This window comes from Nothobranchius furzeri, chromosome 2, assembly GCF_043380555.1.
Source record: "Nothobranchius furzeri strain GRZ-AD chromosome 2, NfurGRZ-RIMD1, whole genome shotgun sequence".
Classification (NCBI taxonomy): domain Eukaryota; kingdom Metazoa; phylum Chordata; class Actinopteri; order Cyprinodontiformes; family Nothobranchiidae; genus Nothobranchius; species Nothobranchius furzeri.
Genome location: NC_091742.1, coordinates 6,768,843 through 6,790,074, shown reverse-complemented (window position 1 = coordinate 6,790,074; position 21,232 = coordinate 6,768,843). Strand labels below are relative to the sequence as shown.

The following is a 21,232-nucleotide window of genomic DNA, read 5'->3' as shown; positions in this document are numbered from 1 at the left end:
CAAAATTGCCACCCTTAACTGTTCTTCCTTGTTCACTTTATTTTTCCCGGTAGTCGCGGCAGCTGTATTTTTGAAAGTACTGACTAAATCATGCCCTTTTTGACCTTTTAGCTTTCTGTTAACTTGGTACTTTATTCGCCAATTTTCCAGATATTTTAAACTACCCGGGTGGGTATGCTGCATGTATTTCATGTCTCCCTCCAGGCTGTCTTTAGATTTAGTATTCCCCATCGTGGTTAAGATGTTTTGTTTACTGGTTTAGTAAAACACGCTGGAAGAACTCCGGTGAGTTCTAGTATGAAAATTATCAGAAATACAGTCCGACTGCTTATGACGGCATATATTAAAATGATTCTTTCAGATAACATTTGGCAGCCACCGAAACAAATTAACGCTTCCCTCTTTCTTTCTCACACACACACACAGCGAAACGGCAGCCGAACCCATCACACGCAACACTCTCAAAGTCCCAGACACACACACACCCACCCACACTCACATACACACTCGGACCCAACCAGCCTCAAAAGCCTCGGACACGTACACACACCTCTCTTTCTCACACACGTACCAGGTCAGAACTGGCAAGTTTTCACACACTCAGATGGAGCAAAGGGCAGCTGAAACTCTCCAACACTGAGTTCCGTTACAGATTAAACCCACGAAGCCACACAGAAAACAATAATCACAAAGCAGCGGACAGAACAATCTGTCACAGCACCAAAACCAATGAAAAGCACACAAATCATAAAGCAATATGAGTGATTTTTAGATCCACTTGAGGTTTTAAACCAAAAGCAGCAGTGTTAAAATCTCTGTACCTCTGCAGCAATAAGAAATGTTAAACAATCCCGCCGACAGTGTGATTACAAGAGACTCTTTCAACTCGAAAACGCCAGCACACGGCCGTCAGCCTGCGCTGCGTCTGTATAGCGTCAGCTTTGACGCTGCACTATTATACCATTTATTCTTTTATACCACAAGTGCCATCAGTCTGCAGTTCCGGTCGTATTACTACCTGTTACGGCCGCCGCCGTTTTGGAGCCCAGTGATGTGCTGCGCTCCATTCCCTGTTCAGCAGCAGCAGCAGCATAGCAGCACGTGGACAGCGGCTCCTTGCGAAGCTGTCTATACTTTCAGGACCATGGACAGCACCAGAGCAGCAGTCACGCCAGCTGGGACTTTGCACCTCATCAGCTGGCTCTTCAAAAGCGGCCAGCTGGAGCTCATCAGGGGAGAGAAATGTTTGGTGGTTGCAGCAGCAACGTGTGGTTCTCTCCCCTTGGTGGTTAACTTGTCTGATGGTTTTGTGGTTTAAACCACTTTGTTTGTTTCTTGCAAAGAAACAACTTTAAGACTTTTGTGCGTGTTTGGGATTAGTTAAGTTAAACCGGTAATTTTTGGTTTGGTGAGTCATTTAGACTACCTTTGGTAAATTACTAGGTGAGGTTTTCCCCTTTTGAAGTCTGAGTTCCTGAGCTATTTTTAGTGGTAAGGACACTTTTGGTTTATTCAGTGTTTTTGGTTGGTTTGTCTTTCAAACAAACCTAAATGTTTAACTAACTGGGAGGGGGGTTTTGCCTCTTTTTGAGTTTCATTCCCTTTTAAATAAAGGAGATTAATTATAGGGTTTATAGAGCGGTTGGTCCTCTGGTCAGTTTCAGTTAATTAATTAATGTTAACTTGGTAATTTCTAGGAAAGGGTTTTTTGGCCCTTCTTTTGGTTCTTCTTTTTTTTTTTGTAATAAAACCTTTGAAAATACAAGGACACTTTGAGTTTGGTTTTGCTTGGTCAAGCCTTTTTCTCCCCCAATAAGGGTCAGTTTTTGTTATACTGGTCCATTTTATGTTTATTCCCCTCACCTTCCTAGCTGAGCCCACAGAGGGGTGTAACACTACCCGCAATGCTCACAGCAGGGCGGACTGTGTCCTCTGTGACACAGACCTCATTAAAACCTTTCCAGTAGCGTTTTGACCTCCTGTTCCATCTATTTCGACCTCTATTTGAATCGAAACAGGCCCGTTATCAAAACAGCTACCTAGGACACGAATTAGCGCCCCCCCCCCCACCCCCAACCCCCCCCCCCCCCCCCCCCCCCCGTTTCGTCTATTTCAATATCTATTTCAATCGGAACAGGTCCGAGCCCTCTCGCTAAAACACGGAACATCTCCCGTGTTCGGAAGGCAGACACAAATGTAAAACACACTCAGCGCTGGACTGACCATAGGGCTTAGCGGGCAACTGCCCGCTGGGCCGACCCTTTCATCTTTTATGGGCCAGTGTTTTTTTTTTCTTTTTTTCTGGCCTCTAGTTGTTGTGGACAACGTGTCCATGCCGCACCATACAACGCCTCGTAAAAGTTGGTGGATTGGCCAATTGGTCATAATACACTCTGGGCTGGACCAATAGCCAGAGGTCTGATGCACCCGCCAGTTGTTTGAGCCTCAGTAAACAAACAGACGAGCTTAACAAAATGGAGAACAAAAAACGGAAAGGAGGAGCGGAGAAAATTCGACTAAAAAAGAAACTGGCCCTTCAGCCTGATGCTGGCACATGTGTTAAAATCTCACAGTTGTTTGGTAGTGAAGGTTCAAGTAAAGTCAATTTAGGAAGTGATGGAGCCTCAGCCCAGCGACATGTTGGAGAAGAAAAGAGGGAGGAGGAGGAGAAACCCGAGCCGACCGCCTGTCCAAGTGGCAGAACCGAATTTCAGGTAAGAAGTTATCTGGGTCAAATTTGAACCAAGTTCAGGTGTAGTTTATTGTCATCGTCCTGCTTGCTAACTTTTTAAAGTCAGTTACAATAACTCATCTTACTGTTTATTATACTGAGTTTCTACTGTTGGCCGGGTGCTATGATGTTACTGACAGTTAATTTTTAGGGTTGCCAACCTTCCCGTAAAAAAAACGAATCATCCGTATGAGTTGAAACAGAACGTGATTTGTCCTTTAGTTAAGCTTGACTGAAACAAGAAAAAAAAGACAACCCTGTGGTGTCTTTATGCTGCTCGGCCGGCCGTCTCCTTGATCCCCACCATTTTTTTTCTTCTTTTTGTTTTATTGGCAATAAAGGCGGGTGACATCTAAACTCTGGTGCATTTGATCATCAGTGGATAAATTTACTAGCCGATGTTTGATGTAAAAGCTGCTGGCCATGGTGTCAGTTTGGATCTGAAGAGAAAGAAACATCGAGAAGAAATAGGAGATGTCCAGACTCAATCATCCGAGCAGCTGAACAGTTAATGGAGAAACTGTTTACATTTTAGATTACATGAATGACTTGAAGAAAAGTTATGAACAAATGTCAACAGGATTCTTTTTTACATAGCTGATAGAAGGCTGGTGACTGTGCAGGGGAGGCTCCAACAGTTTTGCCTGGGGGCAGGTATAAGGCAGAGGGAGGAGACAGAAATACTTTTATTTCTTATTTTCATTTTAAATGTGTAGAACTTAAATCAGGGATGTCAAATTCATTTTCATTTTTGGCCACATAAAGATCATGAATGCTCTTAAAGGGCCGGTTATGCAGAAAGTATTGAAAAAACTATTAATAGACTAGTAAAATATGAATAAATATGTCTCTGCATTTTAGCAGTACTACTTAAAATGAAATCATTGTGAAAACCTTCTCCCAATGATGTGATTTACGACTATTCAAATAAACACTTATTTGATCATTTGACTATAAATTGGACATAAATAGAACTTCAAAGTTCTATTTATATTGTCCTCCATGAGATGCTGGTTGTAAAGTTACACAGTTAAAATTAACAATAATGTCAGTTATTTAGCCTGTCATATGAGAAATTAAAAAGGAATTAATATTTCAAAGTCATTGTTTATTCATTAAGAAATGTTTCAACTTCAAACTATTTGGTAAAACATTTAACATTTATAAAAACATGTATACTTAGTTTGCAAGTGAAATATCTAGTTAAAAAGTGAAATATTTTGGTAAGAAGATACATATTTGATTTGAAAACAAAATATTTAGTTAAATAGTTAAATATTTCGTTTGGATGATAAATATTAACTTAAAGTTAAATATTTAGTTAAGAAGGTAAGAATTTCATTTGTAAACAAAATATTTCATAATTAATTATTAATAATGAGTTATTTTTCAGAACAAATTTTCAGAAATGTGCAGTAGAATTAAATACAAATAATCATAAGTTAGTGTTTGTGGAGACTTTAATATAGATATTCTAAATGCACACAATCATACACAAATATTTTATTAATTATGTGTTTTGTTAAAGATTCCGTCCAACAATTACACACCCTAACAGGATAGCTATGAATACTGCAACTCGTACTAACAACATACCGTAAATCCTCTAATGCAGGCCCGGGCCTGTATTTGACTCAAGCTCATCAAGCTCCAGGCCTTTATTTGAAGGAGGACCAGAATTAGAGGCAGGCCTCAATTTCTATTTGAGCAAAATGAACTAATGGTTCGCTGGAGTTTTTGACAATTAATATTGTGCCCACATTTTCAAAGTTAAACACATTTCTTTTAACAACGGTAGTTTCTGCTTCTGCCCTCTCCCCCCTCCCCCTGCGCAGCGGCCGCAAACTAACTGATGCGCCTGCAGCCTCTCGGAGTTCTTGGTGCTCTAAACATTAAACTAATTATTTCTTTTTCTGTTCCTCACTTCTGATTACCTTCAATGGTGTCTGTTTGTTGCAACCACCAGGTACAAAAACTAACTTGTTTTTATTTGACTATTTTTCTGTCTTGCCTGTTTATTATCTTCCTGCATCTCCTCTCAATCCTAAAGAAAAACTGCTACCTGGGTTCATATATATTCACCTTATGAGTTACCTTTGAACTGCAGTTCTAAAAGATCTACCGACTGCAAAAACAGCGGAGTGCTTGCCGGCCACATCAGTGAGGTGCGTCACCGAGGACAAAACAGGTGATGCGCCCCGCTCCACAGCAGCGAAACACATCAGGCACAAGTAAAGAAGAAAAGACAGAAAACATAAAAGGAAATGAGCCGACATGAACGATCGCATGTTAAATTAGTTTTTGAGGTGGCGACACCTGATTTGATAATGTTACTGTGGCTGTGCTCAGGACGCAGATGTCTGGAGCGCGTCAACAATCAGAGCTTTGCATACGCAAGCTGGTTAATATGAGGTTAGGATGGGGGTGAGGGGAAGGTTAAATTTAAAGAGGGTAAACGTCACAATTTGGTTAAATGTCTGTTTTACGGCGGGTGTCAGTACCGACGTTCTGGCACAGCGCGTTGCTTCCCGAAGCGCAGGAGCTTGTCACCTGCTGACAGCAGGCTGCTGTCTTTTCCGAGGACTGCATCTTGCCGGTCATCATCACGTGACAGCGACTAGTCCATGACAGGCATAAAAAGTCACTATAGTGAAGTCGACTAGTGACTAGTTCATGCAACCCCTACTGCTCCCCAGAGTGTTCTGCAGCATAATCAGCAAGTTCTTTTTGAACTTGATATCTAATTTTCGCCTCCTCTTCGTCTCCGCACCTGCCATGGTTAAAGTTATCCTCACGGTCTATCACTGGCAAATCAAAAGTGAGACTGGTGACAAAAACTTCCCCCCTGTGTTACTTGCTTGTTACCACATTCCACCCGGCCACAATAAAAAAAAACGTCCGTTATTCACCTCCGCCGACTCCGACACCGGCCAAAATATGATACCCGGCCCATTGATCAGGGCCGGCTTTGTCAACAGGCGACACAGGCGGCCGCCCGGGGCACCATCTGATGGATAGGGCGCAAAATAAAAAAAAAAAAAAAAAAAAGTTAATTAAATTCATGTTTGTTATATGAAATGCACTCTACATACTCAAAATTCCCCTCTGAAATGACATGAAATTAAAACATCAATATTTAAATTCTAATAATCTGGCTGCATGACGAGCTCCCGCTTGGGCCACCGCTCTGAAGCATTTGACCGTTAAGGTTGCCGTAGTCACGTGCGTGGTTAGCACTGTGGGACATCCTGTTGTCGTTGCGTTGAAACTTTTGATATCTTTTATGATGAAAAGAACACCTAAGCCATCGGGATCAGAATTCTGGAAGTGAAGGAAGGAAGAAGAAAATAAACGGGCCCAAAGCAGAGGTATGTAGACTTTATAAATTTGGCAAAGGAACTTTTTGCGTTAGCATTGTAGCTAACTGCCTCTCCTGCCACACACAGTCCATGGACGGACCCTCGCTAGCTGTTTACATACACAATACAGTATCTCATAACTTTAACCAATTAATTTTCCTTTTGAATCGTCGTGTCCAGATGCTATGAGACAATATCTGCAGCCACACAGGCACCTGTTGACACCAGGGGGGGCGGGACTGTCTTTACACCTGTTGAGTATCACTGTGAAGATGAAGAATGTAAGATTTTTTTACTGGTTTTTGGAGTATGATTGCAACCTTTTTATGAGCCTTGTTTCAAGTTTTAAGTACACATGCAATATGAATATAATATTTTCATATCAGAAGAACGTTAGGTGTGTCAAGTCAAAGTCATTTATTGTTATTTTCTACCACATGTGCAGGACATACAGAGAAATGAAATTCAGTTTCAGCACACACAATTCAAAGATCAGACATACGTGGGTAAGACACATAACAAGAATTGGTGACTGCGGTCATTCGCAACATGAGTCGCGCTACCTTAATAGATAGATGTAAAGGGTGTTACATGAGGATAAGTGGGGGCAGGTAAAAAAACGGCATAGCAGAGTTAGCCCCAGCGGGGAGTAACTCTATTATACAAAAAAAAAACTCCTTTCACATGGAAGCACAAACAGCACAAATACAACATCAGAGTCCGATGGGGAGGTGGGGATGGGCGGGATCCTGAAGCCTCCAATGGGAGCTGCCACTGCGGCGCATCGACCAGCTGCAGACCAACAGGTGGGAGGGAGAGATAAGGAACAAAGAGCACATTGAAGTTCCTGCAGACATGTCAGCCTGAAGGAAGAGGGTGAAGGTCGGGACACAGCATCTGTCGGCATTCCTCCTTTTGTGGGGGTGTGTTGAGGCAGCCTTGAGAGGCTGCTATGGCATCAGATAAGGATAAACATGACTTTGTTTAGGGCAGGCAGAGATAATCTTCCTCTCCGCCTTGGAGTCTCTAAGTGGTCATTCATGTCCACCAGTGAAGCCATTTTTACATTCCACATCCCCACATCGTCCGGCGACCCTCTCCGAGATCAAATCCATCTTGCACACTAACACAGGCAACGCCGCGAGGACATTGTCCAGCTTACGGTTCACCTCAAGTAACGTCCCAGTCTGTGAGGTCACCGCACGAGCGGCACATTCCGTGGGTACGGGTCGCACTCCAATCGCTCCCGTCTTCCCAAATTTCCAGAAAACCAGATATCCTCCCACTCCAATCAGAAGAAATCCAGTGGTCAACAGGCCGAATATCCACAAATCTTCCACGTCCTCGATGGACAGCTGAGAGAGGCACACGATTCGCCAGACCTCCCAAGAATCGAGTGCATATCCCGATGCGAATGTCCCCTCGGGACAGGTGGGAGCCCCCTTCTCCATTCTCATCGTGTGTATGTAGCAAATTTTCAACTTTGTCCGACACATCGGGCGGGTGGCACCACCGCGGCCGTGGCGGAGACTCCCCCGCTGCCGTCGGGCCCGGCGGGGAGTGAGAACTGCCTAAACACAGCATGACATCTTATGCCGTCTCTTTCTTGTATATGCTGCGGCGTCTTCTATCCAGGCATCACGCAGCAGCAGCACATTTACTGAGCTACAATCTCAGCATCTAGAACCAGGTGAGTAAGTTACTTGTTAGGCTATTTGTAATCAGCAGTAGAAACTGACTTTTTTAAATTAAACGGCTTATCACATATATCGATATGCAAAATTAATTTATTTAAATCCACACCAGACACTTGTTTTTGGCACAATCAGTGCAGCATTGATTTAGCATTGAGAATAATAAATAATCTGAACATATACATCTGATTGTCTCCTTAAGATGTTATTAGGCTGTAAATTTGTAAAGAAGGATGGACATTAGTTATTGTGACATTAGTGAGTCATCTTCAGGGCAGAAAGGTTTATGCCCTGAAGAAGGTCGTGCAGAAACGCGTCAGTGTTTCCTTGTTTAATAAATGAAATCCTCAGAGTGCCTCAGATCACCGATCTTCTTCCTTATATTCTACGATTTATTTGATGCTAAAGAGCACCCGAGAGTGAGACATAAGTTTTTTCAAATATTCCCCATGGATGCGCTCACTTCCACCTGTTTTTGATCATTTCATTCAGGTTTTCATAGAACAGATAAAAAAAAGATCAATAAAATAAAAAGTCCAGTAACATTAAAAATAATGAAAAGCATCACTGCACATGACTGAGGAATATGAATGTGAAAGTGGCACTGTTCGTAAGTAATTCATGCATCAGAGGGTTAAGTTGCTTGTGTGTGTGTGTGTGTGTGTGTGTGTGTGTGTGTGTGTGTGTGTGTGTGTGTGTGTGTGTGTGTGTGTGTGTGTGTGTGTGTGTGTGTGTGTGTGTGTTTATTTTCTCACAGAAGAAGAACCCAAACCCAGCAGACTCAGTGCTCCAATCCAACAGCCTGAAGAGACACCATCATCAGCTTCAATAGATGTCTGTGAACATGTATGAGCTGCTGGCCCCATGGATCCTGCTGACTGGCCACAGCAGTTGAACAAAATGGAAAGTAGAACTTTCTTTATGATGACACTTTGATATTTGAGTTTTGCTTTTGATTGCACAGTTTAATGCTGCTTTTGATTTTGCCCCCCCCCCCCCCCCATGACATTTGCACAACATTTTGAGTTGTTGGTTATTGTAATATTCTCAGGTTACTTATCTTTCAAGCTTACAATTATTCTTCAGGCTGTTGACTTTAAAGAGTTGCTGTGTGAATATTTAAAATAAAAAATTAGTAACCAAGGAATAACTCTGGAGTTGCTTTTTCCAATGTGTGGTGGGTGGGTGAACTCGGGTTTGGGTGAGAGGCATGCAGGCACAGGGGGGGGGGGGGGGGGGTGGTGGCACATGGGCAGTCTTGCCTTGGGCACCAAATTACCTAGAGCCGGCCCTGCCATTGAATGAATACAGGCCAATATTAGAGGATTTACGGTATTAACAAATAGTTACAGAAGTAAATACTGAATATGATGTCAGCATTTTCCCCACATTTTCTAGATTCTGCACCAGTGCGGTCTCTAAAAAGACTTCAGATGGTCAATTAAGTTATTTTATCTCACCTTTCTCTATCTCCTTTCTTTTTTAAATGTATTGTAAAAATATTTCCTAGTTGGTGTGGTAATAAAACAGTTCATGAAAATTTCCATAAAAGTATTTTTTTTATATTAATATTCATTATTGATTAATAGTTATCTCTGTTTTAATGTCAGGTTTCTACCAAGTGTTAGAGATTGTTTGGGGTGCTACCTTAATTAAGTGGTCTTTTTTCCTTTTTACTAAGTACTTTTTAGAATACCAGGACAGGAAGGATGGTGTAGGTTTACGTTTATTAGATTGATACATAAATATTACCAACAAGAAAGTGTACGTTGGTGTGTGTCAGAAAAAGCGTAAGGCGTAATGTCTTTTCTAAAAAAAACTGGTGGTGGGCCGGTCTCCAGTCAAAATGCCCGGGCTGAATATTTGTCCCAGTCCAGCCCTGAACACACTGTCAAGTCAACCAACTTTTTATATGCAAGGCTGCAAAAAAGAGGTACTCACTGACTCCACCCTGCGCGGTGGACTCAACCTGAAGTCCGGCGCGTGGAGCCGTAGGCTGAAGGTCGTCTGCAGAGCTATTCAGCCGGCCGGTGGAGCATCACCCAGCTTCCGGCGTGCACGGTGGGTCTTACGGCACCAAAATGTTGGGTAATTTTATTATTCCATCCAGGATTACCTCAAAGAAAGTCCAACACACAAGGGGGTTAGAGTTATCAGGTTATAGATTATCAATACCAATCACCAATAATCAACCATCAGACTTTGCAAAATCGGAGAGAAAGAAGACACACACCAGCTGTCTGTCCGGTCTCTCGACTGGCAAAAGTCTGCAGAAAGTTTTTATTGAAAATACAGAGCACATACACAATAAAAGATAAACACACCCACTCCCTTCACAGACTCTCACCCAGGGAGAAAAACATTCCCAGGTGCTTGGTATAACAGAAGTCTTCGTCTGGACTTCACTAGGGAGCTTTCTGATAACAGGACCTGCAGACCTGCAAAGCAAGGTCGAACCTCCCTGCTGGAGCTACAGAGTAATAACAAAATATAATGAAACGAACCTTCGTTTAATTTAAAAACACCAGACGGTGCCCAGACTAAATAATTTCCATACCGTTTATATCCAATACTGTTTTTACCCAACAAGTAACAGATTAGAAACAGAAATGAACCATATTTACTTTCTTTGACAAGTTGTATAATTTCTGTTGCAAATATAAATATCAAAACCTCCTATAATTGATTTTCCACAGTACCACAGAACTCAGTATCTTCTGTTATTTTTCAGCTACAATACCTGTAGATAACTGGCCGCTGCAGGGACTACAGTGGAACTTCATACGTCCATGTCCACCTTCCTTATGAGTCTCCTGTTAGAACTAACCACGGAGAAGATTGCTTTATCTTATTGTTTGCAGATCTTTCTTTTATTTATTGCGTTTTTATAAAAGAATGATGTCCTTCTGTCATGCGTTTGTTCCTGGGGCCGTCTGTACTAGGTGTGCTTTGACTTCCAAGGGCCAGTCGGGGACGTTTAACTAAAAGCAATTTTGAATAAGCAAATATTGTCTTCAAAATCCAAGAAAAGTCTTCTTTTGATTTTTTTTAATCAAAGACAAGTAGAAAGATCTTAGTGCCGATATTTGTAGTTTGATTAAGAACGTTTAATGTCCTGATTCAGGATTTTAAGTTCAACAAAGAAACGTGAACATAGGGTCTTTTTTTTGGTTTTTCAGGTTAAAAACACATGAACCTTGTGGAAAAAATCAAATTCATTAAATGAACTCTGATAAATGCAGAAAATACAAAGAAAGACATTTTGCTTTTCATTTGTTACAAGCTCTGGAAATAGAGCTTTAGGTCGAGGTGAGTCTGACCTCACCCCTGTGGCCCCTCCCATGAGTGATGAGCTCCTGGAAGAGAAAACATAATATGTACTTTAACAGTTTAATATAATTTTACTGTATTGATTTCATGCCATGGCTGCGCAGTGACGCAGTGGTTAGGGCTGTTGCCTTGCAGCGAGAAGGTCCTGGGTTCGATTCCCGGCCTGGGATCTTTCTGCATGGAGTTTGCGTGTTCTCCCTGTGCATGGGTGGGTGTTCTCCGGGTACTCCGGCTTCCTCCCACAGTCCAAAAACATGACTGTTAGGTTGATTGGTCTGTCCAAATTGTCCTTAGGTGTGAGTGTATGTGTGCATGGTTGTTTGTCCTGTGTGTCTCCGTGTTGCCCTGCGATGGATTGGCTCTCTATCCAGGGTGTACCCCACCTACTTGCCTGTTGACTGCACGCGACCCCTCGTGGACAAAGCGGGTTCAGAAGATGGATGGATGGATGATTTCATGCCCGGACTAAACTATCTAACCAATGTAAATGAAAGACCTACATGATATTCAGAATAAGAACGCCAGATCTTGATAAACTTAAATCAGCCACTAACATCTGACTAATGTTTCCTTAAAAGCCTGTCCTGCAGAACTGGTCTTCTTACATTTTATGTGTGAAAATGCAGCAAAACACTCAGAGAACTTTCAGTTAGGATCAGCTTTTTGTGTTAAAGAATTTGTGCCTGAAGGGGTGACGTATCAGTATGAGAGGCTGAGGCATGCATAACTAACGTATGGAACAGAGAGGGCCTCTTGCTTCCTGGTTTTGCAGGTAAGAAAAAAATAAACATTCGTAAAACTTGTAAAAGAAAAAAAAAAGATTTTTATCAGTTTTTAACAAAATTTGCATTGAAAGATATATTTATTGTGAAAAAAATCTGTATTTTTGTTGGCAGCAGTGAAAACCAGCATCTGATTTCTGCAGCCATGATCAGGGTGTTACTATGAAAAGTAATAGGTACACATACGCAACTTACTGCTATTATAGATCAGCTGCTGAGTCTTTAACTTAAAAAACAATAAAAAGATAAATAATCATAGAAGAATAATAAGTGGATGCCATAACTGCATGCATATCCCTGCATGGAAACTACTCTTTATGCATTTATGCACCAGTGTAAACTAATACATACAAAAGTTTAAAGTGTGTTTGTCTTTTTGTCTTCATCTATCCTCTTTGACAGAAGTAATTTTTGTCATGTTGGAGCATGCTTAGCATCATGTGCTTCAGTCAAAACACAAAGAAAGAGTAGCCTAGCCAGCTTGTTTATGTGCATTTAAAACCAGACTTTTTGGGAGTCTGTCCTGCAGAACTGGTCTCTCTCCCTTTTATGTGTAAAAATGCAGCAAACTCCATGGAAAATATTCAATCAGGAGCCACATATTTGTGTTAAAGAATTGGTGCCACAGGCAGGGATGTGTTAGTATAAAAAGGCTGAGGTACACACAACCATCCTGTGGAACAGAGAGGTTCTCTTGCTAAGTTCCTCCTGGTTTTTACAGGTAAGAAAACTAAACATTCTTAAACTTCTAAAAGAAAATAGAATTTTTATTGCTTGTTGGTAAAATTCACATTCAAAGAAATATTAAGCTTGAAAACAAAACATTTAAATGTCTTTATTTTGTTTTGCAGCTGTGAAAAAAAGACATCTGAGTTCTGCAATCATGACCAAGCTGGTAAGATGTTATTTGTTGTGTTTTAGATCAAAGGAAAAGACAGTCAAGAGAACTTTGGACATTGCACAACTTCACTTTAAAAATGTTACTTTTTAACCAACTATGTCTTTTTTTACAGATGAGTCTCACTGTTCTTGCAGTTTTGCTGCTTGGTGAGTTCAGACAGTTTTCTAAATATTACAATCGTTCACAAACAAATAAAACCACTAACTGGTATTATTGTTTTGTTTTTTTAGCCTGTCTGAAACCAAGTATCGGAAGTAAGACATTTTAATTTTAACATACAAGTAAATATTAGTCGCATATTTAAGACGTGTTTTCATAATAAATGTCCTTTTCTCCTGAAGTTCCACCGACACAGGGTCCCATCATTGAGAGACTGTGCTGGACCAGTTGGTACGATCGGGACAATCCAGGTGGAACAGGTGACTGGGAGGATCTGAGGAACCTGAGGCTGGCATACCCTGGAGAGATTTGTCGCAAACCTTTGGAAATTCAGGCCGTCACTGTCATTGGAAACGTCCCAGCTGAAAGCACAGGGCAGAATTTCTATGCGTAAGTCGCCTTGGAATATCCAGAATATTAGTTTATAGGTTAGAAAATGTAATGTTCTTGACTCTGTTTTTAGTTTATTATTGTATCAAATAATCAAAAAAATCTCATTTTAAAACTTCCTTTACATCATAACAAACATTTTGATTGCTTGAAAACTATAATACGAACTAACCAAGTACTCTCTGTTATCTTTCAGCTATAATACCTTTCTAGGCTTCATTTGCCTCAATGCAGATCAGCCATTTGGTGAACAATGCAGCGACTACAAGGTTCGCTTCAGATGTCCATGTTTTTTTCCAGTTGGCTGAAAATGACCTGAAAGAAATGAAAAATGGGATTTTAAGCAGATTTTTGTTCTTTTTTCTGTCACTTTAGCAAGTTTTAGTCACGTGTTATTGGGGCCCTTTTACAATCTATGGTGAAAAGTCTGTGGGTGATCTCTATATTTTTTTCAACTGTTTCAATTTTATGTGTGAAAATGCAGCAAAACACTCAGAGAACTTTCGATTAGGATCAGCTTTTTGTGTTAAAGAATTTGTGCCTGAAGGGGTGACGTTTCAGTATGAGAGGCTGAGGCGTGCATAACTAACATATGGAACAGAGAGGCCCTCTTGCTTCCTGGTTTTGTAGGTGAGAAAAAATAAACATTCTTAAAATTTCGAAAAGAAAACAATTATTTTATCAGTTTTTAATAAATTTTGCTATGAAAGATATATTTATTGTGGAAAAAAAATGTAAGTATTTTTGTTTGCAGCGGTGAAAACCAGCATCTTATTTCTGCAGCCATGATCAAACCGTTGGGAATCATTTGTTTTTTTAGATAAAAATAATAAAAGTCAAGAAATGTTTCAACTTTACACAACATAACTTTAAAACATTACATTTTCAAACTATTTCAGTTTGCGTTATAGACGGTTGTCACTGTTGTTGCAGTTCTACTGCTTGGTGAGTTCCTCTTCAAAGAATTTTGTTTTGAAACTCCAACCACTAACTATTATTCTGCTTTAATGTTCAGCTAACGAAGCCAAGTAAAGGAAGTGAGACCATCTTCTTGATACATTTATGTACATTTTGTACAAATGTGTATGCATGTGTTGTATTCATTTTAAAATATCTTTTGTTCCAAAAGATATTCCAGTAGATCCCATTTTTCCTAGGCTGTGCTGGACCAATTGGTACAATCGGGACAGCCCAAGTGGACCAGGTGACTGGGAGGATCTGAAGGACTTGAGGACTGAAGACCCAGAACTTTGTTCCAGACCTCTGGGCATTCAGGCCGTTACCGTTGATGGAAATGTCCCAGCTAAAAGCACAGGGCAGCAATTCGCTGCGTGAGTAACCTATCTACCATGTTAGTTTACACATTCCTTTAAAATTAATGTGGAATAGTTTTAACTCTCTTTTAATTCATGCGTTTTTTATAACTTTTCATGACTTGGTGTTCTTTTTGCAACTACAACACAGAAATAGGTTTCATTTGCCGTAACGAGGATCAAAAATTCGGTGAATGCTTCAACTACAAGGTCCGCTTCAGATGTCCATGTTTTTTCTCTACAGGAATGTATCCGCCTTTGCCAGTAAGGCACGACAAAAGATAGAATGTGATTCTTCCTGCCTCTGAAACAAGTTTCTCTCACCTGTTTGGGCCTTTTCACTAAGCATGCTGAGGGTGATATTTTTATCTTTAAAATATTTCTGTATCTTTTTCAACTGTAAGGAAATAAATCAACAAGCTGTGCTTGATCGTGTGGCTCATTAGGGTATCTGCCCCACTGAAGCTCACACCCTCTCTAAGCTAGCTAACCAAATTTTCAAGATCTATCCACCTATTTTTTTCTGCTTACCCGGAGTTGGGTTGCAGGAGCAGTGGTCTAAGCAGAGAGGCCAGACTTCCCTCTCCCCAGCCACTAGGGCCAGCTCCTTCAGGGAAATCCTAAGGTGTTCCCTTGCCAGCTGAGAGCCATAGTCCCTTCGTGTCCTGGGTCTTCCTTTAGGTCTTCTCCCGCTTGAACGTGCCCAGAAAATCTCACCAGAGAGGAGTCCAGGAGACATCCTAACCAGATGCCCAGCAGTTTAGAATTTTATACATCAATAATGTTTTTGCGGTGGCTTGGCAGCCTTCCTACTGTATATATGTAAAGTTGATTCCAAGTCCTTTCAAACAAACTCCCTTCCTAAGGCCATGCTCTTATTATGAAGGAGTGTCATTCGGGAAGGGGGACAAGTTTTGGTGCAGGAGATCAATTGAGAGACAGAAGAAGATCTGTATTATTTATTTATTTATTGTGGAGATGGGAGTTAGCCAGTAAAAGGTTGAGATTGCAAAAACCTTTTTTCATCTCGTTGTTGTCAACTTCCACAATAACATTTACTGATCCAAACTCATGAAATGTTCTCAAAAAAATACAATGCATTGCTTTTTGGGTGTGGAGATGAGCATATTTGACCCTATTGCTCTGTCCTAGTTGCTACAGTTGACCTGTGGCATGCATTCATAGTTTTTTGATGTAGTGCATCTTGTTATTTGGGACAGTCTGTCATACTCTGTGTCCTCTTGGCCCCCAGCCCCCTCCTGTTTGTCCTCTGCGTTCCCCTCATGTGTCTCCTTGTGCTCTCCAATTCCCTCTTGGCTTCCCTCATGTTTCTTCCTAGTCACTCCCATGTAGTTCTTATTGGCTTGTATTAGTCCTCCTCACCCCTCTAGCCATTAGTTGTTTATCTTTGCCCTGTCTTTAGGTTTAGTTATTTAGTGTTTTATTAGTTATTGTTTATCTTCCCCTCTGCTTACGTTCTTTCCCCATTTAGTTTATTAAAGGCAAAACCATCTATGTTAAAACCCCTGTCTTGTCCCTCAGTGTTTGTTGGTGTTCTACCCTCCTCTAGTAACTCCAGGTCCTTGCTCATAAAAGCTTTTGTTTGTAATTCAGTTTTCCTAGTTTTTTGGCTTGGCTTCCTGCCCTTGGAAATTACTCATCCTAATAAAAGGATTTTTTCATTTATTCAACCGCTCCTGCCTGAGTTGTCTGGATTTCTGCATTTTGGGTCCAAACCTCCTGCTCTCAACGTGACACAGTCAGTAATCAACACTGCCCTCTAGGATAATACCAGTCTACTTATTTCATACAAAGATGTTACAGCATCTGTGTCTGCACCTATCTGATTAAATAGTACTTTAGTAGACGCATTGCTTTATTTTCAAAGAAAAACATGCTTTGCCTTTCATTGACTGAATTTATTTCTTTTTATTTGTTTATTCACAGCTGAAAAAAAGAGATCACCTAAAGTGTTTCAATAACAAATTACAGAAACTTCTTTCAGGGACAGAAATAATAGTTAAAATCAACAAAAATCACATTTTCCTTCACTTGTCTCAGGTCATTGGCATCAGTGGATTCACTCAGGAGGAACACACGGACATCCAAAGTGAACCTTGTAGTCAAAGCATCGACCAGATTTTTGATCTTCATTGCGGCAAATGAAACCGATCTCAACATCGTAGCTGAAGGAAAACAGAGGTTAATGGTAGATCACGTAGTTTTGGAGTTTCACACTATAAAAAAGCAACTTTTATTGTGAATTCCCCTTTTAAATGTGGTATATTTGCCTCCATTTTGTGCTCTAGTAAAATCAGGATGGTCACCTGTGTGTTTGGCTTTTTTGATATAAAATTTTCATTCCCCCCCCCCCCCCCCCCCCCCCCCAATTTTTATTATGATATTTTGAAATTACTAATTTTATTTTTGTGAAGCACCTGATGATTTATGCCTTCAGAGGTGCTATAAAAATATTGTTTCTTCTTTTTCTTCTACTTATGGATAATTTCATCTAATAGATATTCTGTGAACTCCAATGGTATAACCTTCTGGAGGCAAGCATTGCAGATTTGCAACGTTAAAACCTACCTACCTGGTTACTCCACATATGTATTTCATGAGCATTTTTAAACTCAGAAGTACCCCTGAAAGACTTAGTTGTTTGTCCTTTTATCAAAACTTATTTTGAGCCTGAGAAGGTTAAATTTCTGCTGGAGCTGCTTACAGCCAAGTGAATTTGCAGTAAATAGTGTATGTAGTCCTTCAGGGGTTCTTCTGAGTTAAACAATGCTCATGAAATACATATGTGGAGTAACCAGGGGCCTCATTTATCAAGCTTGCTTACGCACACAACAGGGTCGGAAAACTGCGTAAACAACTTTCCACGCAAACTTTGGGATTTACGAAAGAAAACTTAATGGGAAAATGTGCGCAACTTTAAGTTGACTAAGGACCTGGCATACACACATTTTGGACATGGAGAGCACCTGCAGTGCTGCTGCTGAGAAGGATACAATTATGATATCCAGCAGCAATATCACTTGTACTGCTTTGTGCGCCACCCCCACCCCCCCACCCCCTTAAGTACAGTTTTAGTAAGAGAGAGAATTATAAGATACCTTTCGTCAAACTTTTTGACAGGTCTATTGTTCTTTGACCTTTTTGACCTTTCAGTCCTATTGTTCATTTGACCCTTGACCTTGCCCCCCCTTCCTATCATTAATCAAATGGACAGGTGTATTGTTCAATCTTTGCCCCCCCCTTCCGTATCATTAATCAAATGGACATGTGTATTGTTAATTGTCCAGATGGCCTAGACCCCCCACGCCGCATCATCAATGGCGTATTGTTGAGCGTGTCCAGATGTCCATGATTCCCCACGTCATAGGCTAATGTGTGTAATGGCGTGTGAAGTTTCTTATTGTGTTACCCATCGGTTCCCACAGCCCCCCTCCCTTCTGAGTGTAATCCTATTGTGTATAACTCTTTAAAAGCTCAGATCTGTCCGAATGGTGAAAAGCCGAGCTCTAAGAAAAAATGATGAACCACGAGGAGATGCATGAAGCACCAAGCCACGAGGAAGAGGTGCCTACTACATCCGACGCTTCAACTTCAACTCAAAAAGTGAAAGAAGAGAGCGTGGATACACCGCTGTCAAAAACCATGCTTTGTGAAAAATCCATCGCTATACATCAGATGCCGGCTGGAATTGGTGCTCCCCGCAAATCTACATTTTACATCTGCAGAGTGCAGGTTCCTCCTTTCGGCGGTAAAGAGATCTTGGAGCAAATATGGCAGTTGGAACCTTACGGCTATTCCGGTAGTTTTGGGTACCGGTTCAGCTACGACACTAAGGAACTGTGTTTAATCCAAGATGTGGCTGAGGGGGAACCTCTTAAATCCTATTTATCAAACTCACCAGCGGTTCTCTCCTACAACGATTGGGCTGTGCTCAGGCTGGCTGTTCCACGCAAGGTGCAGAGAGATGATGAAGAGAGACCTCGTCCGCCTGTCAATCGCAGCGGGCCGCAAGCTCTTCCAACGTTGGATGAAATCCAGAACGCTGTGACAGCATTCAGCGCTTCATGGGAGGGGGAAGAGGATGCTGATGGAGAGTGGATGTTCAAGGCCTCGGTCCGTGTGAGAGGATTTGAGCTCTTTTTTGTGCTGGAGAATGTGCATTCTGTATGCGGAATTTACCGCCTTCTACAGGTTGTACCTTTCGAAGCCTGGTGTGAAAAAATAAATGAAGTGGAGGATCGTATTACTTCACTTTTTCGTACCAGCCGCTGTTGGAACGACATTCTGACAGTGCGAAAAAAGCTGGAGTTCTAAGACCTGCCTTAGGAGGAGGAGGAGGAGGTTGCATCATCATACCACGCCCCCCACCCAGCACTAGTTATAAAGAGCTTACAGTTAGAAACCATTTCATCCAGACGATCTAAGGCATCAGCATGACGGGGTTCTACAATCAGACGACCCTTAAAGACCTTTGGAGCCCACCACCGAGCTGGGTACTAACGGATTCATCACCACCGAGATACAACACCAGTCCGAGGTCCAGATCGCTACCATCACCACCACCGCCGAGATACAACGGCAGTCCGAGGCCCGCATCGGCGCCACCGTGTTTTCCAGAGGATAACCTATCACGACTCCCCACCATCATGGAGGTTCCGGAGAACGTACCATTCAGGCCCTGGGTCGACGGGGCTGATCCACCTTTAGTGACATCAAACCCTGAGCCGCCGCCAGGTCATGAGGAGGAGGAGGATGTGCAACCCCTCGACATCCAGAGCACCGATGAGGAGCCTCACCGTCTGCCTGACTGGGTGTTTTCAGAAGACAAAGTAGACCGTGTGAAAATGGGTCTTCTTCACTTGGTCAACATGGCGATCAAAGCTCACTTACCAACCATCTGCCACGGATGCAAGATCGATCATCCCAGTCAACGGCAACACGAATGTCTTTACGTAGCTGAAAATGAATTATTTTACGATTTTCACTTTACGGACATTATTCGCAGGGTTTTAACACCTAAACTGATTCCGGCTCTTCAAAGTTTTCTCAGTCTGCACGGCTTCCAGCCTCTGGACACTGAGATTCTGTTCACCATGGCTGTGACGCAGCTGCACGGATTCAGGGCTGTGATGCCCATTCACAAAGACATTTTTCCGGTGTACGATCGCCTGTCCAAAGCTGACCTGGACGCGCTGTCCGGGGTGGTGATGGAGTGAGCGAGCTGCGGAAGGTCTCTTCTACAACTTTATTATTATATTTGACGACAGTATGATTAGATTTTAGTTCTGACTAGTGTTTAGATTAGACTGTGTGATTTTATTCATTATATTTGATGACTGCTGTTTTTACAGTATGATTAGACTGTGTGATTATATTTGATGACTGCTGTTTTTTACAGTATGATTAGATTTTATTTCTGACGGTAGCGTCATTAGATTTTAGTTCTGATTAGATTGTGTGTACAATTTATGAAATAAAAAGAACTAATGAAAACAATTATGCATCATTTTTGCCAACCATTCATCAGAGATGGAGGAGGTAATGAAAAAGGTTTATTTTACACCAGAACATGAGGGTAGTTACGGTGGTGTGGAAAGGTTTAGAACCGGTTTACAACAAGATATTGGGGAGAAAGTTTCATCGGATAAGGCTCGCGATTTTCTCTCAGAACAAGACGCCTATACACTTCACAAACCTGCAAGAGTTCATTTTCCGAGAAATAAGGTTTTTGTCTCAGGGCCGCTAAAACAGTTTCAAGCTGACTTATGCGACATGCAGGCCTTGTCAAAATCAAACGACGGCTTTAATTACCTATTAACCGTCATAGATGTATTTTCAAAGAAAGCCTATGTACGAGCCCTGAAAAACAAATCGGGGAAAGATGTTACAGAAGCTTTTGCTTCTTCTATTTTTGCGGGTGAAAATTACAAACGATGACGGCAGCCCGCTAGATGATGGTGCTGCCACCGGTCTGATTAATTACCCGATAAACACGATTTTCTCACAATGTGACGTGGTTCTCGGCGATCGTCTGATTTCACAATCCAGCGCCACGCACCCCTACAGAGCGATCATCGAAACCCTGCTGAACTTTTCTGAAGCGAGTTTGAATTCTCAATTCAGCGCGGGATTGTTCTTCAAAGACACCGCAGGCGCGCACGATTCCGCCGTTGTAATTAACGGACGCAATTTAGGCCTTAATCAACGAGCGACTTTTACAGAAAACTCCAGAGAAGTGGATCTGATAGGACCCCTGCATTCTGATATATTTTTCTGTGAAAGACTTCTTTTAAATTCTGTCGATCTCAGAATTAAACTGCGTGTGTGATGCTTTTTGCCTGATGGGGGCGCGTGATTCCACCTACAAGCTGAAACTGCTAGGTGCATCGCTTTTTGTGAAGAAAGTTAATATTTCACCCGCCGTACGTTTGGGTCACGAGTCTGCTTTACTAAAAGCAAACGCCATGTACCCGCTCTCATGCGTGACCGTCAAAACTTATTCCATTCCACAAAATTCGAGGATATGTAATCTGGAGAACCTCTTTCTCGGCG

At 41.6% G+C, this 21,232-nt stretch overlaps 1 protein-coding gene and 1 long non-coding RNA gene across 2 annotated transcripts in view; one reads left to right on the top strand and one right to left on the bottom strand.

The window, feature by feature from the left end:
- Positions 1–14,368, top strand: part of LOC139062504 (cartilage intermediate layer protein 2-like) — a 47,107-nt gene extending 32,739 nt beyond the window's left edge. Inside the window, exons 4-5 of the mRNA XM_070543514.1 lie at positions 13,139–13,346; positions 13,543–14,368. Of these exons, the coding sequence (XP_070399615.1) occupies positions 13,139–13,346; positions 13,543–13,654 (320 nt within the window). The 3' untranslated portion in view covers positions 13,655–14,368. The remainder of the gene's footprint in view (positions 1–13,138; positions 13,347–13,542) is intronic.
- LOC139062506 (uncharacterized) overlaps positions 1–21,232 on the bottom strand; it is a 265,098-nt gene that overhangs the window by 233,739 nt on the left and 10,127 nt on the right. The window lies entirely within an intron of this gene.